The sequence below is a fragment of the Eptesicus fuscus genome, chromosome 6 (assembly GCF_027574615.1).
Source record: "Eptesicus fuscus isolate TK198812 chromosome 6, DD_ASM_mEF_20220401, whole genome shotgun sequence".
Lineage (NCBI taxonomy): Eukaryota > Metazoa > Chordata > Mammalia > Chiroptera > Vespertilionidae > Eptesicus > Eptesicus fuscus.
In genome coordinates, this window is record NC_072478.1 from 105,714,447 (window position 1) to 105,731,145 (window position 16,699).

The following is a 16,699-nucleotide window of genomic DNA, read 5'->3' on the forward strand; positions in this document are numbered from 1 at the left end:
AGAAAAAACAATTAAGAAACAGGAGGACAGCTTAAGGGAGCTGTGGGACAATGTGAAACATAACAATATTAGAATAGTAGGTGTGCCAGAGAGGCAGAAAGGGGGAATAGAGAAGGTGTTTGAAGAAATAATGGCAGAAAACTTCCCTAACCTGGTAAAGGAAAAAGTCACACAAGTTCAGGAGGCACAGAGAACCCCAAACAAGAAGAACCCAAACAGACCCACGCCCAGACACATCATAATTAAAGACAAAGAGAGAACCTTAAAGGCAGCAAGAGAAAAGAAAACTGTTACCTACAAAGGAGCTCCCATAAGGCTGACACCTGATTTCTCATCAGAAACTCTACAGGCCAGAGGGAACGGCATGAAGTACTCAAGGTAATGGAAAGCAAGGATCTGAGACCAAGATTACTATACCCAGCAAAGCTATCATTCAAAATAGTCAAATAAAGAGCTTCTCAGACAAAAAAAAAAAAAAAAAAAGGCTAAAGGAGTTCATCACCACCAACCCTGCATTACAAGAAATGCTAAAGGGACTGCTGCAAGGGATTGCTGAGAAGAAGAAACAGAGAGAGAAACCTAGCCATACAGAATTAAAATGGCTATAAATAAGTACCTCTCAATAACAACCCTAAATGTAAATGGATTAAATGCTCCAATCAAAAGGTGTAGGGTAGCTGAATGGATACAAAAACATGAACCAACTATATGCTGTCTACAAGAGACCCACCTCAGAACAAAAGACACACACAGGATGAAAGTGAAGGGATGGAAAAAAATTTTCCATGCAAATGGAAAAGAAAAAAAAGCTGGAGTAGCAATACTCATACCCAACAAAATAGATTTTAAAAGCATCATGCTAAGTGAAATAAGCCAGTCCGAGAAAGATAAATATATGATCTCACTCATTTGTGGATTATAATGAACAACATAAACTGATGAACAAAAACAGAGCCAGAGGGGAAAAATATTCTAAAATCTAATAGAAGTAATCCTGTTATTTGTAGATCTTTAATATTTCCTACAACTTTTGTGATGTCATACTATGTTGGTACAGTTTTGGTAATATTATACTTAAATCCTTTTATTCTTGAAATATTAATGTTTATTGCATGTAATATTATATATAAGATCATTTTTCTTGAGTAATTGGTGTTTATTGCATATAACATCATATTTAAAATCATTTTTCTTGAAATAAAAAAAAGCAAAAAAATTGTTAACTATAATGTGTATTAGAGAAAGAGAAAGCGAATGTGGCAAAATGTTAGCAGTGATGAGTTTAGGTGAAGGATATACAGGTATCCATTGCACTCTTCTTTCAACTTTCCTGTAGACTTGAAATTTTCAAAGCGCAAAGCTGGGGGAGAAAGGGTGCAATACTCACACCGCCGACCCCCAGTTACTCCTGAACCCCAATACCACGGTCCTTCCAGCAGCTCTGTGCAGTGGGGAGGAGGACGAGGGGCCAGTGTGTGGGGGACAGGACTCACTGCCAGCCCAGTGTTGGGATTTTTGGTAAATTATTAAGTAATTCCACTTGGGTTTTTTAACGTTCATTTTACATACGAGGAGCCTGACACTTAAGGAGATCCGGTATCTCGCACAAGGACTCCGGCTGGAAGTGCCCGGAGCTGCGCGTATTTACTTAAAAAAATGTCAACAACAAATAACAGTGCGGTCCGATGTTTAAACAAAAGTCCGTCAGACACAGGGAGCAGAGACACAGTCCTCGGAACACACCACGCGCCCTCGGCGGACCGCGTTCCGCCTGGACTGGGGTCACCGAGATCTCCTGCAGCGGCGGACCTGACGGCAAACAGGCACGGACTCTGGAATCTCTGCGCACAGACCACGGACCGATCCTCTGGGAAGGGGGGCTGTGTGGTTATCTCTGCGTGACTCGTCCCAGCGACGTCGGCCTCGAGGAGCATCGGCCAGAACAAGAAAGGCAGCCCTCCAGGGTGCGAGGGTCCCCTAGTCCAGATCCCAATGAACAGATGAAAGTAGCGGTCTAGGGGGGGAGAGAGGGAGGGAGGGAGGGAGGACATGTCTAGGGACTAGGAAAAAGGAGCGTCAAAGAAACAGGCAGAAACCGGCTCATAAATTCACAGCCACCCTAAAAGACAGGCTCCCCTTGCTAGCACTTGGGAAGATGTGGGTTAGGATTGCCACCCCAAGCTTAGCCTTTTGATCTTCTTAGCCACTGGAAGTTGGAACGGCCTTGACTATCAGTAGCTCCACAACTTTAATTAAGGAATTCCCTCACCAGCCTCACCTGTTTCCTGATGGCTGAAACCTAGCTAACGGTCAGAAAGCCTCTAGGCGCTCCATCCGAAGGAGACAGCGGGTGAGGCGGGGGGGCAGGGCAGGGCTCCGCAGCTAGGATGAGACTTCTCTCAAGAGGGGGTCTTCTTCCCTCCCTCAACCCTGCACAGGTAGCACGGAAATGGGGAGTAAGACTTCTAATGTAGAACGAGCCACACTTTTTTTAAAAAATATATTTTATTGATTTTTTACAGAGGAGGGGAGAGGGATAGAGAGCTAGAAACATCGATGAGAGTGAGAAACATCGATTAGCTGCCTCCTACACACTCCCCACTGGGGATGTGCCCGCAACCAAGGTATATGCCCTTGACCGGAATCGAACCTGGGACCTCTCAGTCCGCAGGCTGACGCTCTATCCACTGAGCCAGACCAGTCAGGCCAAGCCACACCACTTCTGAAATCGTCTTTATTATCTCTACGTGCAGGACAGTCCGCTCTTGGCTAGATCACAATGCCTGCCGGGAAGACAGGCAGAACGGCAGCCCCAGAACCCTCCAGAATGTGGGGGCTGGGGGCGGGGCTGGAGGCCGCGAGGAGGGCAATAAAGAGCTTAAACCCCACAACCAAACGTCTAAGCACCGAGCGCAGCAGAACCCAAGGGAAATATCTGCTTATGGTCTTTCTAGATTAAAAAAAAAATTAGTCATGTCCTGCATGTCCAGCCAAATCACTGGGCATCTGTGAGGCAGAGCTGCGAGGGTGCCAACCGGGTGTGGGGCCCCCACCCCACCCGGACGCGCTCCTCTGTCTGCCGCCACCAGCGGGCAGCGCCCCCAGGAGAAGGGCTGATGAGCAAGATTTTGAGTCAAGTCCAGTCTGACCCCAGGAAGGAGGCAGGAGGCGGCGGGCACCCAGTTCCTTTTGTGAAATACAAACGTCAGGGCAGCCACTGGCTCGTCTTCAGCATCGCCGCTCTGAATGAGAAAGCGGCGCTTTAGAAACTCGTCACTTTGGGGAACGCACAGGAGACCCTGCGGTTCCCGGGAAAATGCGGCGTTTTGGAACATTCGTCCGACATCAGGGCTCTTCTGACATAAGCCAATGAAAGCCTTTTCCTCTCCCGGGAGCGGGAGCCACCGAGTCAGGCGGCAGCCACGGCCCTCCCACACGGGCTGCGGCCGCGGCCTCAGCCTCGGCGTGTGAACCGGCCACACATGTGAAAGTCATGGCCACGGCCAGTTTCCCACACTTCCTACACAAACAGGAGGGAATTCATTCTGTCTCCACTCAAAAAATTTTAATCTAATTACTGGAACTTGGGGGGAAAAAACCCTTTTTGATCATTTTATTTCCTCTGCTAAAAGCTGAAAGGAAGTCCTGTCTTCTAACAGAATATTAAAAGGCCAACGTCGCCACTTTCAAGGACCGCATTTTAAAAATGTGTTAAAAATACATGTGCTCATAAGGAACTGCTGAATGAACCTATTAACAGATTTGTAAGCATGTGAAAATATATTTTGTCTTATTCAAAGTAGGAGAAAGTGTTAAGCTCAAAAAGAAAATGTAACACACACACACACACACACACACACACACACACACACACACACACACACGGTGGGCAGAAGCAGGTGGGAACCCCAGGGCGAGGGAGGCAGGGGGCTGGCCCGGCAGGTCCCCGGATTCAGGCTCGCTTTCTGACCCTCGAAGCCCAGGAGGATCAGGAGGATGTGCGCACTGACAAGGTGGCAGGCACGTGCCCGGGCACGGTGACCTTCGGAGGGGATCAAGCCACAGTCACCAGCAGGACCGGCACGTCTCTCTCCGCTCGAACCGCAGGGCCGTCCGGGGGTGTCCCGTGACTCCACGTGCGCTCCATGCGGCGGGATCCCACTGAGTGGGTGAGAGTGAAACCGGGGCGGCAGCGGGGTCAGGCCGGAAGCCTCGGCCGGTTACAGGGAGCAGCCTCTGCCCGGCCTCGTAAACAAGGAGGCATTCACTGTCCCGCCGACAGGAAGTGCGGAGACAGGCCGGCTCCTGGGCCGAGGACCCAGCTGGTCTCGCTCAGCCTGCGAGCGGGGCTGCCAGACCCGAGGGTCACTGTGGGCGTCAGCTGGCTACCCCACGGGCCCAGCCGAGTCCCTCACAAGGAGAGGGGCCGCTGCTGCCTCGTCTGTGTTCCTAGGAAGGAAGACACCGTCCCAGGAAGAACCCTGCAAGCGGCCCTCAACCTCGTTGGCCAGGTCTGGGTTAGACGCCCCTCCTGCCATCGGAAAAAGGGGCAATCTTGCCTGGGGGTGCTAAGGTGCCCTCCCCCAGGAGTGGGCACCTGTATGAACCAGCACCAGGGCTCTTTACAAGGACGAGGGGGGATGGTCCTGTGTAGGGGCAGATACAGCCCCGACATGGCCCCACTGCACCGCCGTGGGCAGCAGGGAGTACACCGGGTGATCAAGCCTTCCCCCCGAAATATCTAGAGCCCGTTTTATGGTTTAAAATCAAGGGCTGACATTTAAAAGTTACATTTTGTAGAAAAGAAAACAATTTTTTAATGTTTTTTTAAAACTACCAGCCACCCTAGCACTTAATTTAATTACAGAAACAGCTAGTTACTGCTTTAATGAACCCTCACATTATCAAATTGTGGCTTTAAAAAGAACCTCTAGAATGTAAAATAATAAATGCAACCCAGATGTTCACTGAAAAATGAAAACAAGATTGTTTTTACTTCATAGCAACCAAATAGGTCAACCCATTTCCTCCTCCAGAGAATTCTCAGAGGACCACAAACTCCACGCGGAGAGCATGTGTTTCATATGTATCTGTCCACACAAGAAGGAAGCTCTGCCGTCCAAAACAAACGGAGAATGTTACATGTTCCCATGGAAGTGGGTCTGCAGCGGCAGCCAGGCTCTGTCTGCGCGGGGCCAAACATCTGGACGAAGACTGGAAAAGAGATCGCTCATTACCCAGATATTGGGAAATACTTTTCAATCATCATTAAAATGTCCAGTTTTTATAGCAAGCTGCTGTTTTTATATATCAATTACAGGACTCAGCTTTTCGAGAAGAGGAGGCCAGAAATTAAAAATAGCTCTGCCGAGAGTTTCAGAGGGGCTGACTGTCCTGTCCGAGCAGGGGTCCCGGTGACCGACTGAGAACACGACAGCTCAAAGTCAACTTGCCTGCGGAAGTAAGTTACAGACTCCTCCTGGCCGATCCAAGTGACTCAGGTGAGCCTTTTCTGAGATTTACGTGAGGCTGGAAGGTACTTATCAAAAACAAACGCGTGCTGAATTGTCTCCAGCCAAATGTAAGACACTACAGAATCGCATGCCCACTCTATTCTGTCTATTGGGGCATCGACATGAACTATAAAAAGTGTACAAGCTTAACTTCAAAAATCAGGATGGGGACCCATTATTTTCTTTTCTTAATCTCCACCTGAGGACACGCTGAGAGAAACACCCATCAGTTGCCTTCCTTGCACCTTACGCTTCCCAACTGGCGATCAAACCCGAAAGCCAGGTATGGGCTCTGACTGGGAATCGAACTGGCAACCCTTCAGCACCCAGGATGACGCTCAACCAGCTGAGCCACTCAGGCCGGGCACACCCATGTGTTTTCCGCTCTCACTTAAATGAGCTACTATTTTCCCCAAATTTCAAAGTATTTTTAAACTGCTTTTAGGAAACGCTGGTAAAACCTATTTTTTCACTTCATTTCGCTTCCAAAGTTTCCCCAGTCCCGGTCCACAATCGATACGCCTGCTTCCCACAGGCCCTGCCAGTCACTTCCTCGAACTAACCTCTCCCCGGAGTTCTTTACACGGAGCGAGCGAGCGTGTGCCGGCAGCGTGGGGGCCGTAACGCCCCTGGCGGACGCAGCGCTGCCTCCACAGGAGACTCACTGAGGAACGCGGTTCCCTTCCCCCAGTCCTTCCCTCTCCTCTTAACAAACCCCCAGGCCAGGCCCTGGCACAGGCTCTCCGTCCGGCCAGGAACGCTCTCCTCAGGGGTCTAGCCTGCCTTTCTACACCTTTCACCAAACTGGGTGGTTTCTTTAAAAATATCTTTTGTTGATTTCAGAGAGGAAGGGAACGGAGAGAGAGATAATCACTGGTCAGCTGCCTCCTGTATGGTCTCCGCTGGGGATGATCGAACCCCCAACCCGGGCATGTGCCCCGACCAGGAATCGAACCGTGACCTCCTAGTTCATAGGTCGATGCTCAACCACTGAGCCATGCCGGTTGGGCCAAACTGGTTTTTTTCAAGTTCACCAAATCCAGTCCACACTCTCCTCATCTTCCTCTGCCTCTCGAGGACATTCCACACAGCTGGCCGCTCTCCCTTCTCAAAACACTCCTGCTCCCTTGGCATCTGCAGTGCCACCCACACCTCAGGGTCTCCCCCCCCCCCCCCCCCTGGGGACCGTTTCTCCATCTCCGTCACGGGGCTGTCCTCAGTCCTGGGGTTTTCCTCCTGTCCCTCGATTCTCCCCACGACGTGGTCTCATCCATCCCTCCCCATGACTTAAGAGTCTTCCCACGTTCATCTCCTGCCCAGACCCCACTTCTAAGCCACGACTCACACACAGCAACCGCCTTCCTCCCATCGCCACCGGGGTCTCCCAGGGACTCGTCCGGCCTTAAAGACCAAAGTGAACCCCGCGTCCGGTCAAAGCTGACTGGCCTGTGGCAGACCAGTCCCTCTGCCAAGGACAACTGAAAGAGCTGAACAAATGACAAGCAACAACTGCCTGAAGGCATCGGGGCGCTACCGGTGCAGACAGGACTTGGGGGGCCGGGGTCCCAGAAAGGCGAGCCCCATAACCTGAGCCCCTCTTCTCCTCGATTCATAGCAGACGGGGAGGTTGGAAAGCTAAGCACAAACAAGTGGCGGAGAGTCTGCGCGGCAGCAGAGCTCACAGCAGTCTGCGGAGGCGGGGGGGGGGGGGGGGGGCAGAAATTAGAGTTGGGGGGCTGCCAAGTAGAAGAAGCCCTGGAGACACCCTGGCTTTGAGCTGGGACCACCGGAGAGCTACAGCCTAGGAGAAGGGTAAACCAGAAGTAACCCAATCCTCACAATCTTAAAGTGATATTTCCCTACTTAGCTGCCTGCCAGAAGGCTCTCTAGAGGAAGACAGCCAGAGTCTCCAATTCTCTCTTCAAACTTTCACACACATTTTGACAATTTAATTAAAGCTTAGCAGGCACCCGGCCAGTGTTGCTCAGTAGTTGAGCCTTGATCCATGAACCAAGAAGTCACTGGTTCAATTCCCAGTCAGGGCACATGCCCGGGTTTCAGGCTCGATGCCCAGTTCAGTTCTCTCTCGTCGCTGTTTTTATCTCTCTGTCCCTCTCCCTTCCTCTCTCTCTAAAATAAATTTGAAAAACATTAAAAAAGAAGAAGCAGCTTGACAGGCAATCTAGAATCAAGATAATATGAATGAAAACCAAGGGTAAAATAGATAATGGAATATGTAAGTATCAGACAGACTTTACAATAATTGTGATTAATAAATTGGTTGTCAAGATAACAATTTTCAGCAGAAAAGAATTAAGAAAACTGAAAAAGACAGTAAGTGAAATTAAGAACTTAGTCAATGGGTTTAATAGCAGATTAGATAGAGCTGAAGAGGAAATTAGTACACTGGAATATAGGTCGGAAGAAAATGCAGAGTGGAGAATGGAGAGATGAAGACAGGAGTCTGAGACAGATAGGACGTGATGAGAAGAGAGAGTCCAAGGAGGAGAAAGGATAAGGAATGTGGCCAAAGTAACGGAAGAAGAGATAATGACAAAGGGGACTCCACGTCTACTTCGAGAGCAAGTCTTGTCACGGTGCTATCCAAAGAAGAGCCACCACCAGTCAATCCCAAGCAGGACAGACTCAAAGAAAACCACGCCTGGACACGGCACAGGAACACGGCTGAAAGCCAAAGGCACAATGCCTTCGTAAGAACAAGACAGCCTGGTCGGTGTGGCTCAGTGGACAGAGCTTCCGCCCACAGACTGAAGGGCCCTGGGTTGGGTTCCAGTCCAGGACACGCACCTGGGTTGCAGGTTCCCCAGCCCTGGTCGGGGCATGTGCTGGAGGCAACCAATCGACATGTCTCTCTCACATCCATGTTTCTCTGTCTCTCCCTCCCCCTTCCACTCTCTCTAAAAATCAATGGAAAAATATCCTCAGGTGAGGAATAACCAAAAAAATACAATAAAAGTTGCTTCTAAAAACAACAAGACATACAGCTGATTTCTCAACAGAAACAACGGAAGCCAGAAGCCAAAGAGAAATGACATGTCAGAGCACCTACAACTGCACACCCAGTGAAAACATCCTTTAAAAGTGAGGACAAAATAATGACATCTTGACAAAAACACAAGTGGACCCTCCGAATGGCCTTCTCCTCTCAATCGCTGCGCAGCAGCACCCCCCACACAGACGCAGCCAGAAGCCGAGACATCCTTGATTCCTGCAGCTCCCTCACCTCCAACCTCCAAGCTGTCGCGTCCATTTGATTCTCCAAAAATACATCTCGTCGCCCGTAAAGCAATGCAAATTAAAACAGCACATCACTTCTCACTCGGGCGGCAAACGCCAAGAGCCGATTAGCATGCTGAGGATGCTCCTAGGGAGGAAGCAATCTGTCCGTATCTAGGGAAACCGAAAGCAAACCTGGAACCCACCACCTCGAGGCTGCAGATAGGCCCGAGACGAGCTTTCGCGCCTCCGCCCAAGGAAACGAGGCTGAGGCTCACCTTAAGGTTTGTGACAACAGTGCATGACCCACACTCAAGTCCAACACAGGGCAAGGTCAACAGAACCTTCCAGTAGTTACAAGGAATAAACAGCGTCTACAACTCTCAGCTGAACCCCAGCACCTGCTTTCCACTGGTGTGCCCAGGTCCTCTCATCCCCTCCTCCAGCCCACTGTCCCCTCAGCAGCCAGGAGCGCTCTTCGTAAAGAGGCTTCGTGCACAGTGGCTAAGAATACCCTCTGGAGCCCAAAGGCCTGGGTTCGAATCTCAGCTCCACCACCTGCTAGCTGGGAAATTTGAAGCAGGTCACTTGGCTTCCCTATGCCTCGTGTCCCACTTTTTTCTGTCAATGTTAAGAACCTAAGAGGGGTACTGTGAAGAGTGAACAGGTTCAAGTCTGTAAAGCACACAGGACAGAACCCAACACGGAGAGCAGGATGTAGATATTAGCTACGGTCACTGAAGGTAACCAAATGGCATTCTCCCGCCGAAGACCCTTCCTTTCTCACTGAAACCACCTGTTGTGGCCCCGGGCCTGCCCCCCCCCGCCCCCCCGCCTTCACTCTCCGCTCAGGCCACACAAAGCTTCAAGTCTCTGGACACACTCAGCTCCCTCCAGCCCAGTGCCTGCCCTCGGCCCGGTCACTATACCCTTTAGGTTGCATCTGAGAGACCCTCCACGAGGCCTTCCCTGGCCAGCTGGCTGTGCCCACACTTCTCCTGCCCCCCATGCCCCACCCACCCTCACTCTCCCCTCAGCCCCTCGCAGGCCCTCCAACATGCTTTGCATAACTTGCAGCTATTTTCCACATCCTTTTGTCTGTCTCCCGTCTAAACAGAAGCTCCATGCGCTCAGGCAACTCGCCTGCCGTTCACGATGCTCCCCGAGCCCAGGACCGCGTCGGTGGGAGCTGCCAGTACGTGCTGAGTGAGTAAACACTCTAGAAAAGAGCGCTCTCAGCGCTGCCATGTCACTCTGCGAACGTTCCAAGAACGAGGGGATTCACGTCCTGTGCACGGGCTGAAACGCGGGCCCTGTCTTTATAACTTCCCACATGTAAAGGGTGTCTCCTGACCGGTCTACCGCTGTTCGGGAAACGTGTGCCCACGTGGGGAAAAGCAAAGGCAGACTTCAACTTCCTTTTATTTCAAAAGCATCTAAAGCATGCAGCGAGGAGTTTCCTTTGCACCCGCATTCCCACCTGCCCAGTGCCCATCACCCTCCCAAGCAGGTAACCCTGCTATTAGTTCCTTGTCTACCTTTCCCGGGAATTTGCATGCACTTCCTTCCTCTCTCTCAGAAAAACAATGGACATTTTCCTACGCTTTGCTTCTGTAACTCTTTCTAATGAATCCACCCTGTGTTGGACCTGAGTGTTGATCATGCGCTGTTGATACAAACACTTTGCTTCTGTAACTCTTTCTAATGAATCATAGCCTCCTGGTTCCTTTCCACAACCTCACCACGTCGCTCCCCACCTGCGCACAGGAAGGTTTATCTGGCCAGTTTCCTGAGGACGGCCCCCCCAGTTACTGTCCACCTTGTACTGTCACCAGCAAGGCAGGGAACAGTCTCGTACCTGTGGTATCTCACACAGGGACAAATATACTTGCAGGTTCAATTCCTAGACCTGGGATGGCTGGGCCAAAGGATTTATACACCTGTCACTTTAAAAGCTGCTGCCCAGTGCCCCTTTATTGATGGGATTCACCCAGAGAGAACCTGGGTTCTCCCTCCTCCTGCCGATCTCCCACCGGAGGCCCCACTGGCCCAACCTACCCCAGGCCAGCGGGCCCAAGGGTCTGGGAAATGCTGCCTGCAGGGCGAGCCCCCCCCCGGGGGGAGGCAAGCAGTGGATCTGAGCCGGCAGGACCCAGGCTGGCGCTGCCCCCTTAAGAGCTGGAACGAATTTACACCCCCACGGCCAACACATGCTCCCAGGGTGGGGGTTATCGCCTGCCTGACAGGTGAAACCCGGGACCCCAACCTTGTGGTAATTTACTTTATTGAGTGAGGCTGAGCACCTTTTCACGGGAGACACGCACGGAATCCTCATCTGCACAGACTGGTTGGGGTGGGGTGGGGCGGGGTGGGGGGGTGGGGGGAATTAAGGGCAAAGCCATCGAGGTTCTTCACCTCCTCTGCCACAGACGGTCCATTCAGGAACGTCAATCAGACAGAGTCCCGAACGGAGCATGAGGAGGCTGGCAACGAGCCGAACTGGCCAGTCACCTGCCCGGCAGAGACACATCTCAAGGACTGTTTTAGAAAAACCGAATGGCAACCAAGCCCCCAAGGAACCAGCCATACCTTAACTGCACTCCGCACGCACTGTAAGCAACAATGTGTTCTTGTAATCTCGTCCCCCCCACTTCCTCCCTGGCACTGCCTTCCAACCATTCATGCCACCCTCCCCGCTCCTTATCGCACTCTGAGAGAACAAATAATAATGCGCTGGACCGAATTTAAATTATGAAAACAGCATATAGGAGTCGTTTTTAAACAGTCTTTTAACCCAACCGGCACAGCAGCGAAAAGAGCTTTTAGGTTATCTGTCGCCCCTGCTGTAACTGTTCGAACAGATTATTTGCCCCGTCTTGTAAACAACCTGAGACCGACTTCCCGTAAACAGCGCTGCACTCTTACTCTGAAACACCCCCCAAAAGCGATGCTTTGCAACTGCTGGCAAAGGACTGCATGGCCTTTCCGAAGGCCGTACTTTGTTTCTTAAAACATGAATTTTAAAGCAAAGCATTTTTTTTTTTAGAAATATGAATGGTAGTAATAACTAAAGAAATGTAAAGAAGTGTGTTAATTTCAAACCCTCCAGTAATCAAGAGTTATATATGAGCACAACTAATGCATACAATAATCACTTATTCAAAAACCTACTTATCCTAAGATTGCCAAACATATTTTTTTAAATATATTTTATTGATTTTTTACAGAGAGAAAGGGAGAGGGATAGAGAGTTAGAAACATCGATGAGAGAGATACATCGACCAGCTGCCTCCTGCACATCCCCCACTGGGGACGTGCCCACAACCAATGCATATGCCCTTGACCGGAATCGAACCTGGGACCCCTCAATCCGCAGACCGACACTCTATCCACTGAGCCAAACCGGTTTCGGCGCCAAACATATTTTTAAGTGCCTTCCATAATGCAAGGAAGAAAGATCTCAATAAACTATATCCATAAAGGTTAAGTGTTGTTTTCCAGGCCCTCGCATGCTGCCTGGCATCTTAGCAGACAATCAATAAGTTACCTGTTCATTCTCGACTGTTCCATGAGGCGGATTAAATCACACATTTAAATAATCAGACCCTTTTCCTACTGCAGGGGACATTTTTTTATAAGTTCTTTCGTTCAAACTTCAAAGTAATACACATCACTATGAAACTTGAATACAAAAATTAAGTAAACAAAACATAGTATCACCATTTTTACAGCGTTTAGACCATGACATATAAAACTGCTTTATTTTTTAATGGTTGTAAGACAATTCATCCAACAAACGTCCCACAGTCTACCTCACCGGTCTCCTACTGGGCACTGCTGCTTCCCATTTTCTACTGTTAGCGTGCAATGCACATCTTCACACAGGAAGTATTTCTTCTGAATTTCAAGACTGCATTCCCAGGAGAGAGATGAGCCGCCCAAAGACAGTCTTCAGGCTTTTGCTGCTTAACAGCATCCTTCGTTCCAGTACTGAGGGCGACACTCTTCTGGGCCACTGGCTTCCTTTTCTCAATCTTTAAACCTACTTTTACTTCCAAGCCTGCTGCATTCCTTGACTCACTCAAGGAGCCAGAGAGATCTCCCAAACAGAACTGCCAACAGGGAACACAGGTTACTTGTTATGACATGGTCACAGCTAGCAACTATGCACGGGCCAGGTGGGCACTAGAAGTATCAAGGGGTCACTTGGTAAATTATGTGCCTGCCTGACCTCTGTGCTGTACACCTGACACAAACACAAAACACTAAATGCCAACTGGAATTGAAAAATAAAAATGGGGGAGAGGGGAGAGGTACACCATGTTTTAAACTTGGACATCAGTGAAATGTTTTTATTTTGGAATCCAGATTCCCAGAAGGAAAGTTCACCACCCAGGTCACACACACACTGCTCAGCCTTTTTCAAGCCAAGACTGACTGAAGACTGGCCACAGGTCCTAAGATTTAGCACATATACAAAAATAAAACTTTATAAATTTTTTAAAAAGAAAATTTAAAAAAAAAAGATGTTTGTCAAACATCACAAAACTTTTTTTGAATCTATAAACAGAACTAAAAGTCACCCATCACACACCACCACCACCACCCAGGAAGTCACCAAGCCGGCGGGCTTCTGGGACTCCACCGCCCCCCGCTCCCCTCTTCCCGGCGTGTCCTCCTTTTCTCAGCAGGGGGGGCGCGCGGGGCCTGCTCCCCGCCCCGGGGGCCTGCTCCCCGCCCCGGGGCGCCCCCGGCTTCGGCCTCGGACGGGCAGCCAGGCGGGCGGAGGGCTGGCCAGCGGGCTCCGGCCCCGGGCGCTTTCTTGCACCAACAACACGCCCACGCGGGGCCACCGCGCCGCCCCGGCTCCGGCTCCGGCCGCGACAGCCGGGCCCGCGGAAGGCCACGCCGCCGCCAGCTCCCTCCGCCCGGCGCGGGCCGCGTGCTCGCCGGCACCGACCCACCTGCGCGGCGCGGAGGCTCTGAACGCACCTGGCCGAGCGCTGCGCCCGAGCCTCGGCGGCTGAGTGGCACCGGCAGCTGCCGCCGCCGCCGGTAATGACGGTGTTTTCCCAACGCTCCCTTACTCCAGGGGCGCTGGCGACCCGGTCCGTCCGCGGAAAGGAGGTCCGGAGTCAAAATACAGAGACCCTCAACTTGGGGTCCTCCTGTAAAACTGCGGGGGGACCCCTGTGCTCCCCAAACCAAGGGCCCACTCCCCACCCAGCACGTTGTCCTCCTTCAAGGCGTAACTCGCCCCAGGACACACCGGCCCTCCGTGTCCACCAAGTAATTCACGAGTGCGGCTCCGGCAGCGGCGGGAGCGGGGCGGCGGCCGGGGGTCCCCGCTCCGGGCGGGGCGGGGACGGACTTAGGTTTCGCGAACTCGGTCACGGGTCCCGTTTCATCAAATGCGTGCGCGCCAGCGGCCCCTCCTCGCCGGAGCGACCTCCCCGACCACTTCGGACCTCCCGCCGAGGCAACTGTCACCATTTCCAACCCCGTCCCCGCGCCCGCCCCTCCGGCACCCGGAGGATCCCCAACTCAAAACTTTCCCCGCGCACCTCCCGGACTCCCCACTCCCCACCGCGGGGAACGGCGCTGAGGGTGCTCCCGCGGCCGGGCTCCGGAGGGCGTGGACGCCCTTGGTGACAAGAGGCGGGGAAGGTCGCCCCCAAGGCGCCCTGCCCCCGGAGAGGGACCCCCGAGCCCGGCCAGAGATCCCGAGCGGCTCCCACCGGCTCGGCGGCGACCCCGCCCGTCCCTCCCCGAAGCCCCCGGACCCTCGACTCGGTCGCCGGGCCCGGCGCGCCGCGGGCCTGGGCGGTCGCCAGCCGGCACCAGCGCCGCCGGGACCCCGTCTCCCCGGGCGCTCCAGGACCCTCGACCCCCGACCTCGGCCCCGCGCGTCCGCGAGCCCCACCCCAGGCCTCCAGCCCGGCCGGCCACACCTCCGACACTCACCGCCGCCCTCGCCGCCGCCGCCGCCGCCGCCGTCTTCGTCCATCTTGAGGCCGCTCCCGCTGCCGGCAAGCCCGGAGCCGGCGCGCGAGGGGCCGCGGGCGGGGGCGCCGCGGGTGCAGAGCGCGGGCGGCCGGGCGGCTCCAGCAGCGCGCGGGCCGGGTCGCGGCCGGACTCCTCCCGCCGGGCGGGGCGCTCGCGCTGGGCGCCGCCGTCACGTGACGCGCAGGCCCCGCCCCCGGTCGCGGTGGGCGGGGCCTCGCCGCGCGGCCACGCCCTTGCCCTCTCGGTCCCGGCCGGGCGACGCTGAGACGCGCCCGCTGAAGGCGAACCGGGCGCGCGTGGACACCTGCCGGGCCCCCGCCTGGGAGCGGCCTGGGGTCGGCCGTGGGGTGCGGACACGGGGACGCCCACGCTGCCAAGCCCGGCGGCGGGGGGGTCGTCCTCGCACGTGCGCTCAGGAGAACAGATCCGGACGCGCACGTCTTCCAAAGTCAGGCCTTCCTCCTGCGACCCCGAGACGTTTCCAGAGAAAGCCCAGCCTTGCAGCTGAGGGAGAATGGAGGCGCTCCTCTGAAATGGACACAGGGAGAGGCTCTTTAATGAGCGGCCTCATGAGGCCCCATCCGGCGCCCCTGGGGCCCACCCCCGGCTCCGCAGGCACCGGCCTGTGGCCTCAGATGCCCTCGCAGTTTCCCTCCCGGCCGGCTCCCTTGGGAAGCTGCCAGCCGCCCTGGGTTCTGGCGCAGGAGGAGCTCGGAGCTCTGATTCAGTGTCCCGTGGGCACAGCCAGGGTCCTGGGCGCGGGCCTCCCGCACAGAAGGCCCCGGCTCGCCCTGCCCCGGGTCTGCTGTGAGTCCCCCGTCTCCCCGCACAGCTCGCTTCCGGCAACTCCTCCGAAGCAGCAGCCGCTGCGGCCCTCCCTGCCCGGCCTTTCTGTTCTCTTCGCTTGAACTAAATTGCATTAAAGAAAAGAAAACATTGTAATGGAGGAGTTAATTCATCTCTAACGTAATTTTCCAGCAACTGTTTCGTATTTGCCCATGGCCCATGGAGTGGAAGGATCCTGCTGTCATTCATCAAAGTGGACAGTGTTCACCTCTTTGTTCGAGGCTGTGGGATGATTCCCAAGAATTCAGTCTCCTGATATCCCAAGAATTAAACTGCCCAGCTTCTGAAACCCCCAGGCGCACTTCCGCGTGCAGATAAGATGTTTGGCGGCTTATGTGACAAGTATGCAACTGAAAACGGGTCTGAGCGTCAGGAGATGTAGGTTTGAGATTTGGCTTCCTGGTCTGATCCCCGTCAGATTGGTCGTCTTGGAGATAACGCTGTGCTTACTGAGAAAAATGATAGCGCACTTGGAACTTGTGGCGGCTTGGTGTATCGGAGACAACGCTGTCACCCACGGACATACCCAGCCAGGGCAGAACTTGGTGGTGTGAGATTGGCGCTTCGATGCTGTGGATTATAAATGCTTTTAAATGTCAGTTCCTAATTCTTTAGGTTTCTTAGGATGTGATCCATTGGTGCTTCTCTCAGAGTTTGAATCTGAAAATTGCTTCATTTCCATCAGAATAAAGCCCAGCCCAGTTATTTGTAGACAGAATATGATATTATCCCCACAGCTAACCCTGAGCTTCCATTTCGACAAAGCCTGCAAAAATGTTGGGAGAACAGGGCATTCAGTGTCGTGTCTGCACTTGAGTGGAGAAATGGAAGACTTCGAAACCTTCACTCCTCCAATGAATTAATATCTAATGGAAAAGTTCCCTCATCGGCTCACAGGCAGGTGCCCTCACATACAGGAACATCAAGAATCCTCGTTATCACATTTTTTGAGGAAAACAACTCATGCAGGAGACATCACCCCAAAACAACAAGTGTTAAATAAATCCTGGTTCCAGCCTGGCCTGTGTGACTCAGTGGTTGATCATGGACTCATGAACCAGGAGGTCACAGTTCGATTCCCGGTCAGGGCACAGGCC

General features: G+C 53.0%; 1 protein-coding gene across 4 annotated transcripts in view; it reads right to left on the reverse strand.

Moving 5' to 3' along the window:
* The window catches only part of CYTH3 (cytohesin 3), a 45,481-nt gene extending 30,652 nt beyond the window's left edge, over positions 1–14,829 (reverse strand). For all 4 annotated transcript variants that reach the window (XM_054718213.1, XM_054718211.1, XM_054718212.1 and 1 more), the window contains exon 1: positions 14,715–14,829. In XM_054718213.1, the coding sequence (XP_054574188.1) occupies positions 14,715–14,757 (43 nt within the window). In that variant the 5' untranslated portion in view covers positions 14,758–14,829. The remainder of the gene's footprint in view (positions 1–14,714) is intronic.
* Positions 14,830–16,699: the final 1,870 nt, after the last annotated feature.